Below are 12,178 nucleotides of genomic sequence, written 5' to 3' on the forward strand. Positions count from 1 at the left end.
AAAATGGCATCAAAAGTTCAGTGCAACATGTGTGATAAGTCCGTTGACTTTTCAGAGTTTCAATCTCATTATGAGAGATGCTCTGATTTGCGTAATAATGTAGTGTGTGACCTTTGCTCTAAGTCCATCGACTTAATAGAGTTTGATAGTCATTATGAAACATGCTTGGGACCTAGGAATGCTTTTGAGATTCTTATGATCAAAGGATCTAAATCAAGTGATCTCCAAGATCCTTTAACGTCAGGTGCTTCCAAACGGCGTCGATTGGATACTCCGATGGAACTAAGGATTATTGACTGTTCAATTTGCGATGAAAGTTACCCTCCGTCTAGGGAAAGACGACATATGATGTCGGACAAACATAAGAATGCAAGAGCAGCTCAACTAGAGGAAAATGAGAAAAATGGAAACGTCATTTAAATTTCAACGGAGTCGCGATTTCCTTTAAAATCATATCGTGTTCACTCAAATAAAAGTGAACAGATTGATTTAAAAGAGTTTTTTTATGATTGCAAAAATGATATTATCAATTTATTGCGTCACTGCATGAGTGAGTACAGATCCATAAAATACAATTTAAAAGTATATGGATTATACGTTAAAAACACTGATGATGAAAGCTTAACAGAAACAATGAAGCATTTCATTACTCCATACAAACCAATATATGAAAACGAGCTGATTGATGATCATCTAAATGATACAATAGAAAATTTGATAACTCTCAGCAGTGAATTCCAGGAGAAGGATTCAGGTTGGGCAATAAAGTGTTTTAAATATTTTTAACTTACCATGATAAAACTAGAGCATATCGCTGCAAACAGGTTTATCCAAGCTCCCAAAAAAATTAAGTCACGAAATGCACTTATAAATGTTAAAAATGACGATGATTTTTGTTTCAAGTGGTGTGTTTTAGCATCATTAGCCTATGGAACACACCTTAAAACTATATATCAAACAGCAGCATTAAAAAAAATTTCCCGAGATAAGTTAACAATACCATCATCCTATCGATGCGGAAACATACGGCAAGACATCATTTATTATGAAGGAGTAAGATTAAATTTTTCCGGAATTGAGTTTCCAATAACAAGCAAAGGAATCAAGCGATTCGAATCAGCAAATGAGGATTTTAGCATCAATGTTTATGAAGTCGATGAGAATGGAAAAAACGTTGTGGGACCCACAGTGAGGACTAAGAAAATTCGGACTCACCACATAAACTTGCTTGGAATTAATAGTGATAATATGCAAATGATGCGTTATGCATATATAACGTGCATGAGAAAATTATGTTATTCACAACATAGTAAATCCCATAATACGGCATATTTTTGCGAGAACTGCTTGCAATTTTATAGTACAACAAATACTATACATGACACTAAAGAGTGTGGAAAAGTTGCTGCTTTGTATCCTGAACCTAATACCAAAACTGTATTCAAAAGTTTTTCTAAAAAACTATCTCCACCAGTAGTAATTTATGCTGACATCGAAGCAGTTTTGGAAAATTACGATATAAATCTTAATGATCCATCAAAATCATCAACTACTATGGCACAGAGGCATACAGCATGTGCAGCATCATTTTATATTGTACATAAATACAATGAACATCTAAATGAGATGTGGACATACGAAGGTAAATATTTTAACATTCCAGCAAAGGCAATAAACTCATAAACATTATGATTTCGTTATTTCAGGACCGAATTGTATCCAAAAATTTTGTCAAGCACTTAGGATGAAAGCCGATGGACTTTATGAGAAGTACTGGAAGTCCTATAAAAAACCAATCTATCAGTTTAACATTTGGGATGAGGATTACCAGGAACACGGTGAATGCTATGCCTGCGAGAAACAAATTTCTGATGATGATCGAGAAAAATTCTTTGATCAGTTTACAGGACAATATGTAGGTCCTATTCATAAGCTGTGTAAACAGACATTTAGATTAAGCGATCCCTTTTTCCCTGTAGTTTTTCATAACTTATCTCGTTATGATATACATTTATTTGTTACGTCAATAAAAGATGAACTAAGACCCATTCCTTGCAATAAAGAGTTATATATTGCGTTAACTCAAATTTGTAAGCTCGATGAATCTTATCTTCATCAATATAAAATTAGATATATAGATTCCAATAGATTTTTAAATTCAAGCTTAAAAAAACTCGCTAGTTATATGAACATAGCGAATTTTAAAATTTTGAGAAGTAAATATCAAGGTGAAAAATTTGATATGCTACGACGAAAGGGAGTATTTCCCTATGATTATTTGGATAGTTTTGAAAAATTTGATGAATCCCTGCTTCCTTCGCGAGATAATTTTTATAATTCACTGAATGATGAGGAATGTAGTGTTGAAGACTACAACTTTGCTCAGAAGGTTTGGAACGCATTTAATTGCAAATCTATTAGAGATTATTTAAAATTATATTTGGAAAGCGATGTTTTAATTCTTGCTGATGTATTTGAGAATTTTAGGAGTCTTTGTTCCCGAGTGTACAGGTTAGACCCCATTAATTATGTTACTGCTCCTTCAGTTTCATGGGATGCAATGTTAAAATACACAAGAGTAGAATTAGAACTTGTTAGTGATCCTGACATTTATAATTTTTTAAAAACTGCTGTTCGTGGAGGATTGACCCAATGCACTCAACGGATTGCAACAGCAAATAACAAATATTTAAATAATAAATTTAAGCCTACCGAACCCATAAATTTCCTTTCATATATTGACGCCAACAACTTATATGGATGGGCTAAGAGTCAACCCCTTCCATTTTCTAATTTTAAATTTCTAAGTAACGATGAAATTTCATCTTTCAACGTTCTTAGCATATCGGCATCTAGTGATGTTGGATATATTTTAGAAGTAGATTTGCGATTTCCTGATGATATTCATAATAAGCATAATAGTTTACCTTTTTGCCCCGAAAATAAGATTCCACCAGGAGGAAAGCAGACAAAACTAATAGCTGACTTAAGTGATAAAAAGAACTATATAATTCATTTGAAGCAGCTACAGTTATGTATAGAGCAAGGTATGATTTTAGAAAAAATATCTAGAGTTTTATCATTTAATCAGTCCTGTTGGCTGAAACCTTATATTGACCTCAATACATCTCTTAGAAAATTAGCTAGCAATGACTTTGAGATAAACTTTTACAAATTAATGGTTAATGCCGTTTACGGTAAAACAATGGAGAATGTAGAAAAACGTCGTGAGGTTGCATTAGTTAAGCATTATGAGTCAAGACAAAAATCATAGACATAATTTCCACAGTGTTGAAATCTTTGGAGATAATTTGGCTGCCATTGAATCAACTAAGTCCCGAATTTTTTATGATAAGCCCATATACATTGGAGTTAGTGTACTAGAACTTTCAAAATGGTTAATGTATGACTATTTCTATAATTTTCATTCTGTAAAATGTCCATCATCAAAAATACTCTATATGGATACAGATTCTTTTATTATATCATCAGAAGAAGATTTTTATGATTTAATTAAATTCAATCCTAATCGCTTTGATACATCCAATTACCTAGCCTCAAACAGATTCGGTATCAATCTCGCTAATAACAAAGAGCTTGCTTGAATTAATGAAAGACGAAAATGCAGGAAAAATAATGACGTCGTTTGCAGGATTAAAAGCGAAAGCATACTCATATTTAATTGCTAAAGATGATAACACTGACTATAACGTAAAAAAGGTTAAAGGCGTAAAAAAGTCAGTAGTTAAACGATTAACTCATACTCATTATATTGAATGCATTAAACATAAAAAAACTTATTATGGACAACAGAGAGTTATTAGAAGTAGAGGTCATAAAATTTATACTGAAATTGTAAATAAGATAAGTCTAAATTATAAGGATGACAAAAGATTTATACTACCTGATAATATTTCAACATTAGCTCATAATCACTATTAAATTAAAAATATTTTAGGTGCTAGTAATAATACACAAAATATGGTATAAGTAAATTTAACATTATATTATTATTATTTTTAATTTGTGTATAATTAAAACTATATTTCAATGTAAAAAATACACAAAAATAAATTAAATCTGATAAATATTTTGCGTGCTTAATTATTTTAATATACTCTTTTTATCTATCCATGAATTGTGTGTTTCATCGAAACCTAACCATTTAACAAAAACTTGTTCTTTTTTCCTTCTAAGTATTTTTTCCACTAAGAAAGCATTTTCATCTTTAACTTTTTGGAGTTCTTGATCATAAAATGAGCCTTTGATCATTTCCCCCTTATAGTCCTCCAGCTCATATGTTACAGGATTAGTAGACTTTACTTTTAAAATTTTAAAAACTTCGGCTGTCCAGTTTGGATCATAGCCCTTTGTAAAAATACCTTTATATTTACTTATTCTAACAGGATCACCAATGGAAAACTTGTGTTTAGGAAATACCTTACAAATATTATAAGCTGTTTTCAAAATAAACTCTTCATTTTGTTTGTTTACATCTATAGGCCTCATTTTTATAGTACGGTGATATGAATTATTATAATCTTTTAGTAAGTCATGCAAGATATAAATCCACGTATGATTACCCTGCATACTAAAGATTTTCCACATACGATTTTTTAATGTTCTATTAAAACGTTCACAAATAGATGCTTTAAGGTGTGTATATGTATGGTAATGGTTAATGTTATTCTATTTCATTAACTCTCCGAAGGCTACATTAAAAAACTCCTTTCCTTGATCAGATTGAATATTTTTAGGTTTATGTTTAGATATTTTTACTATTTTCTTCAATGCTGATAAAACATCTAAAGCTGTTTTAGACTTAACGGGAACTGCATATGCAAACTTCGAGAACGTGTCAATTACTGTCAGCAAGTACCTATATCCTTTGTTTTCCTTATAAAATGGTATCAGTTCAACTAAATCGATTTGCCACGTGTCATTAATTCCCTTTTGTACGAATTTACGACGAATAAAATTTCTTCTAGCAGGCTTATGTATTTCATTAACAACTTGTTGCTTACTCATTTTTAATATAATTTTGTATTTTCTATTGTTATGTTGGGATGATTGCTTATTTAAAAGTGTTTGCTTATACTCAAGAACATCGCGTTTTATTTGATTACACATTTTTTTGGAAATTTCAAAGCATAAACGGGTTAAATCTATTTGCACATTTCTATCATAAGTACCGTCTAAATCAGCTAGTTGAACATCAAATTTTTGTAAGGCTGCACACTTAGGAATAATATTATTATAGTAGAGGTATATAATTTGTTGCTTAAGTATCGTATTCCAACATAAAAATGTGGTAAGAAAAATGCCTAATCTTAAAAACGATCTCCAGGACTCACTATCAAATTCAATTTTATTTCCAAACTGATTTATTATAAACACATACTGCTTATCTGATTTTCGAAATCTAAAATTACACTTAATTGTGGGTAATAATGGATGGTCTATAATTGTATCAGGCATCAAAAAATCATACTGATCAAGTTTCAATTGGATATACTCCTTGTATGTAACCAATTGCATCCATTCATCTTTATCTAAACCGACGAAATTGTTTTTGCTTTGCTGCATCCATATCATTGGAGTGAATTTTCTTGTAGTTGAAAAACCGCATTTAAGTTTTAAATTATGTACTACATAATATTCGAGACCGAAAATGACTTCGTGATCCTGCTTCTTTCTAGTGGACCTAATTCTTTTTGATTGAAGCGTGTCCATTTGGGTTGAATGCTTTTGTAAAACTAAGAACTCTTACTAAATTGGGCTGTATATAAAGGAGATAGGCATCAACGACTCATTCAGTTTCTTACAAAATCTCAAACCAACATGAACACAATCGACAGGAATTCAAGCGTTATAGTTGATTTTCAATATGTCTTTGGAAATAATAAACAACTTTTTATTAAGGAATTGGCGTTTATGCAAACCGGAACAGCAACACCAAACTTCTTTCATTTCAAACCACCATATCATCTGAATGAATTGGATAATGAAATGATTAAACAACAAAATATTAATCGTCAAACCATAAATGGATTGGAATGGTCAGATGGTGAAATATCATATTTAAGTTTAGGTGAAATACTTTCACCACTAAATAGATTTAGCACCGTTATTGTACGTGGTGAAATTAAAAAAAAGTTTTTATCTAAGTATTTAACAAATAATATTATTGATATCGATATTGGAAAAAGTCTCACATTTTATCCAAATTTTTTTACAAACTGTAGAATCCACAAAAAAATTCCTCTTAGATGTGCTCTAAATAATTTATTTAAGCTATTTGTTATCTTGGAAAATTCTAACTACGCTATCTACTGTAATGGTGACTCATATGTTTAGATTTTCAGTTTATATTCAGCACTTGTAGTAACTAGTTGTTTAAAATGGATTCATTTAAGCGTTTGTTTGAAAAGGATCCTCACAAAAGCGGATACACACAAGTTGTTTATTGTAATTATTGCGGCTCTGATACTCACTTAGAAAAAAACTGCCCCAAAAAGCGCGATCAGGAGACGCGTAATTAGAATATCTTAGATGTTAGAAAACATTAATAAAATATTAATAAATAAAACATAGCCCAAAAATGTTTAAGCAATTTATACATCCTTTTACAATGCCTTTTTGCGGACCTTCAGGATCTGGTAAGACAACGTTTTTAGAAAATTTAATAAACAAAAGGAATGATTTGCTGAGCATTTCAATTAATCGAATAATTTGGTGTTATGGAGAGGAGCATGCTAAGCCAAATTTTAATACCATCGAATACTATAAAGGAGTTCCCGAAACAATTGAAAATGAAAATCATGAGCCTATTCTTTCAATACTAGATGACTTAATGATGGGTGCATTTAATAAAAATGTCTGTGAGCTATTTACAAAAGGATCACACCACAGGAATTTATCCGTAATAGTGGTTACACAAAATATATTTCATAAATCATCACATACTCGAGATATTTCACTAAACACAAAATACATCGTGGCGTTCAAAAATCCTAGGGATAAGCTACAATTTCAATGCTTAGCAAGACAAATTTATCCTGAAAATTCTCAGGAGCTCTTCAGAATATATAAGGAGGTGACAGATGAACCACATGGTTATTTACTTATTGATCTTACTCAGGGAATAAATGATCTCCTTAGATTTCGTACACATATTTTTAATTCTGAGTATACAGTTTGCTTTTCAGATGAAAATGGTTTACAAAAAGAATCTAAATCGACTGAAAGCGAACAAACATTTATTGTATGTGCTCAAAAGGGCAAATAATAAACTTCGAAATGCAATTATAAGTAATTGTGACATTGAGTTAGTAAAAGCATTAGTGGAGATAGTGTTGAATACTCTACGAGGAAATCATAAGATATTAAAAAAGCAACTATATGCTCTAAAAAAGTATAAAAATGCATTACGTCTTATTTCATGTCCAAAACGGTCAATAAATTCTAAGAGAAAAGTTCTCATCCAAAAAGGAGGATTTTTACCTGTTTTAATAAGTTCATTGCTTTCGGGGATTTTTGGAAAAATATTGAGCAATGCTTAAAAATAAGCATCAATTAACCAAAGTTATTTTAATGCATCCGAATGCATATCAAAAATTGGTAAATAATGCCCAGAAAAACGATTTAATAAATATAACGTTTTTGCCTATTTTAAATGATAAAAAAACTAGCGACTTTAATAAATGGATTAAAATACGTCAAGAATTGTGTTACTATCAAAATAAAAAAAGAAATAAGACAATGGATATACGAACTACGCAGAACAAACGACTTTCATCACCTCAAAGCATTGGAATACAAACACAAGACGAGTCAGTTTGGTTAGATGTAAAACCTAACACTTCCATTCTTAACAACAAAATTAAAGAGTCCTCAAAAAAGGAACTCTCTATCACAAATGAGTTCTCTGATTTACCTAACGACATCGATGATGAAGATTTTCTGACCGAAAAATCTTTCAACTCAAAACCTAATAAGCGTAAAGTTGAGGATACTTCATTTTTAGACACTCAAGCATCAAAAAAATCAGCATTGACTAAAGTGAAGCTTACTGATAAACAGCAAAAGCTAAGAGTAAAACTTAAGAGGTATAAAAGTGAATCAAATCCATTTCAAGACTTGAAATACGTTAGTGGACGAGAAAAGTTGATGAGGGCTGTTAGAAACAGTAAGGCCGTGCAAATTGGAAAGAACAAAATTAATTGGTTATCCTATAATTAATAAACTGCAAAGAACGTAGAACTAAAAATGGTAAATGTAACAGAGTTTTTCGTGACATTACTTAGTAATGATTCGTTAAATGTATATCATGATAACGTTAAGTGTGCATTTACAAACATTGTAAATATTCCTGAAAACATGAACGATGACTGGGAAGTAGGAATTACAGACTTATATCTAAATAAATGTATAAAAAGCAGGCCTGAGAATACCTCAATCGCATCTGAAGAAACAACAGAATTCGTTATTAGCTTAGTAAATGGAGAAAAATTTCGATATGAAAATGAGTCAATAGAGTTTGAACAGTTTCAAAATGGTTTGATTTTTGTTTACACTGACATTATCAAACCAAGATGTGTTGGAAATAAAAGACCTCGATGTCTTCGAGTATTACATTATAATGGAAAAGAGCAACTTATACAATTCAACAATATTGAATATTATCCCACTGAAATATGGTCTCCAAAAGAAATTTCGATCTTAATTACCGATTCCAAAGGGTATAAAGTACCATTTGAATCTTCAGCAATTCCAATTTTTGTTACCCTTCACTTTAAAAAACGAAAAGAAATGCTATAAATAATACTGTAAAGATGGAAATTTATTCAGAGTAGAAATAACCATCATGACGAAATCTTATCAACAATATTATTTAAATCAGTGTGGAGGAGGGTTGAATCATATAGGAAGTCTTTATGTTTCACCCAGAGTTATCCAACAAGGTAGAGGAATTGGGAACTTTTTTAGTGGTCTTTTTAATTACATAAAACCACTATTCCTTTCGGGGATAAACGCTATTAAAAACCAAGCTACTGAGACTGGAAAGGCAGTAATAAATGAGTTTGGTCGAAAACCTTTAAGAACTATTATCCAAGAACAAAGTAAAATTGCTTTGCAAAACCTGTCAAATAAAGCCATTAATAAGTTAACCCGATTCCAGAATGGGGCAGGTAAAAAGAATAAAAAGAGAAGGTCTAGGAAAAAACTATCTCATTTATCATCTAAAGAAGGAAGCAAACATACGCAGTCGAGAACCAAAAAAAAAAAAATCAACAAAGAAATTAACTATAAGAGACATTGTTTGAGATGCCAAGCTTTTTTGGCACCTATGTATTTCACAATAAAAAGAGATTTGGGTTAAACTTTATAATATATAATATATAATTTAATCTTGGTGGCTTAGCGGAAGCCGATTGCTTGCTATTGCCAGATGTACTTTATGCGAGATCGATATGCAACCAATGCGCAGAGGGGTTAGCATAGAACTAAACTATAGACGACGGCGTTAGATCAAAGTGACTGCCGAAGTGGCGGCAGCAGATCAAAGTAGTTGCCGAAGTGGCGGCGGCAGAGAGCCCCTTTAGCGAGAGAGCGCAGCAGCTCTGCAGAAAGTCAACGTTTTGCAACATATGTAGGCGGCTCTCTATGCTCATACAATAATAATGCTAAAGTTACGGTTATTCCTCAGCGGCTGGCCCGAACATACTCCCCCCGTTGGGAGCTAGTCTCTCAACAGATTCCTTAAGGGGCAGCAAACATAGCCGAGTGACGGCCCTCCTGATGTTTCCTGAGGATGTCTTCAGGTCAGCGACGCGACACACTCCGTCCTTGCCCAAAACGACATCGACCACTCTAGCCAGTGGCCAACGCATTGGAGGAAGATTTTCGTCCTTCACCAGAACGGGGTCGTTCTTGCAGATGTTTTGCGCGGGGGTGCGCCACTTCGCGCGCTCTTGCAAAAGAGTGAGATACTCTTCGCGCCAACGGCTCCAAAATATTTGTTGTAGTTGGGTGACCCGCTGCCAGCCATCCAGACGATTGTAGTTCAGCTTCGTTAGGTCAGGCTCGAGGATTTGCTCATGGGGGCCGCCTAAAAGCAGATGAGCAGGAGTCAAAACGTCTAAATCATCAGGATTTTCTGAAAGCGAGAGCAAAGGGCGAGAGTTAACAATTGCAGTGATCTGACAGATCAGAGTGCGCAGCTCGTCGAAGCTAAGCACAGATGGTCCAACTGAGCGGTACAGGTGATATTTTGCGGTCTTCACGGCCGCTTCCCACAACCCGCCAAAATGCGGAGAGCGAGGTGGAATGAATCGCCAGTCGATCGAGTCAGCCAAGCAGGATTCGTGGACCTCCTTCATATGCGGTTCGCTCAGACAGAGCTTCTTTAGCTCCAGAAGCTCGTTCTTGGCGCCAACGAAGTTTGTCGCATTGTCCGACCAAATTTGACTTGGCCTTCCTCGAGTGGAAGTAAAACGCTTTAGTGCGCCTAGAAACGATGCAGTGGTCAAATCCTTTACGAGCTCCATGTGTATAGCCTTGGAAGTGAAGCAGATGAATACGCTAATGTAGCACTTGATCGGAGGCCTTGTGCGGATTTCTGATCGGTAGAAAAAAGGTCCACAGTAATCTACTCCAGTGACTTCAAAAGCTCGAGATCCTTCCAAACGTTCCTTAGGTAGGTCTCCCATGATGTGTTCGACCATGCGCGGCTTAGTCCTGAAGCATCTCACACATCTGCTGACGACTCTTGACACTGCCTTAACACCTCCAATGGGCCAATATTCCAGCCGAATTTTGGATAGCAAGGCGCGAGGTCCGGCATGGAGGTTTCTTTCATGATAATATCTTATCAGCGCAAAGGTAATGGAATGTCCCTTTGGCAAAATGAGCGGGTGCTGAGCGTCAAATCCTAGCGATGAGTTGCCAAGACGACCTCCAACTCTAAGTAGTCCAGAATGATCGATGAACGGGTTGAGCGAACTAATAGAACTGGATTTCATGACTTGACCATTGCGCCGAATCTCCTTTATGTCCATCCACAAACTTGCCAGCTGAATGTGTCGAATTAGAAGATGAGTTCCTTGCCGAATATCAGAAACGGTGAGTCCTGGATGCCTAAGACGATGTATAAATTTATGCATAAAGGCGAATGTGCGCTGCATGCGAAAGAATGAATTCGCAAATTTGCATCCGGACGTGAGATCGGCATGTGGAGACGTGATTAGCAATCCTCTCTTGCGAAGCTCCAAAGTTGCTATGTTGTTAGTAGGAGATACAGGCCACTTATCCTTGGAGCATAGCAAAAAGGATGGGCCGTGAAACCATAGCTCTGACTGGATAAGATGGTTGGGAAGCGAGCCTCTCGAGAGAATATCAGCAGGATTTAAAGATGTGGGAACATAGCGCCATTCCATGTCTGCCGTCAACTCCTGAATTGATGCCACTCGATTTGCCACGAAAACTTGAAATTTAGCTGGCTCATCCCTAATCCAAGATAATGCTGTTGACGAATCCGACCAGCAATAGAACCGACCTGTAAAGATTCCCATGTCCTTTACATTCTGCATGATTTTCGCAAGCAAATGGGCTCCACTTAATTCCAGCTTAGGAATCGATATAGTCTTTAGCGGCGCCACTCGCGACTTTGAGCACAAAACGTGGCTCGAAGACTGGGCTTCCCTGGACACGATATACACGCAAGCGCCATATGCTTCTAAGCTGGCATCACAGAATCCGTGAACTTCTGTAGCCACACTAGAACGAAGAACCAAGCGAGGAAATGAGATCCGAGAAATGCTTGCCAAACTATTTCTCAAGTCCATCCAAGTTGAATGCAACGCTGAGGGTAGGCTTTCATCCCAATCCAAATTTTCTCTCCAAAGCTGCTGAAGGAAGATTTTGCACCTGACAATGACTGGATTTATCAATCCAAGAGGGTCGTAGAACCGCGCAATCGTAGATAAAACCGACCGCTTTGATGGCTTTGAGGTTGTGTCCAGTGCGGACAAGGCAAAAAGCAGCTGATCCGAAGCAGGGTCCCACGCTAAGCCGAGATTTTTGGCTATGTCGCTTCCATCATTAAACTTTAGGAACTTCTCTATGTCATCTTCAGGGGTTCCCTCAAGTACTTCCTGGTGACTGGAGCACCATTTCC

The 12,178-nt window shown here is 35.0% G+C and overlaps 1 protein-coding gene across 2 annotated transcripts in view; it reads left to right on the plus strand.

The window, feature by feature from the left end:
- Positions 1 to 12,178, plus strand: part of LOC117184727 (uncharacterized) — a 33,996-nt gene continuing 21,818 nt past the window's right edge. For both annotated transcript variants that reach the window (XR_004470159.1, XM_033383449.1), the window contains exon 1: positions 1 to 1,642. Coding sequence is in view for 1 of the 2 variants with exons in the window: in XM_033383449.1 (XP_033239340.1) it covers positions 793 to 1,642 (850 nt within the window). In the remaining variant the exon portion in view is untranslated. The remainder of the gene's footprint in view (positions 1,643 to 12,178) is intronic.

The sequence above is a fragment of the Drosophila pseudoobscura genome, chromosome X, assembly GCF_009870125.1.
Source record: "Drosophila pseudoobscura strain MV-25-SWS-2005 chromosome X, UCI_Dpse_MV25, whole genome shotgun sequence".
Classification (NCBI taxonomy): Eukaryota; Metazoa; Arthropoda; class Insecta; order Diptera; family Drosophilidae; genus Drosophila; species Drosophila pseudoobscura.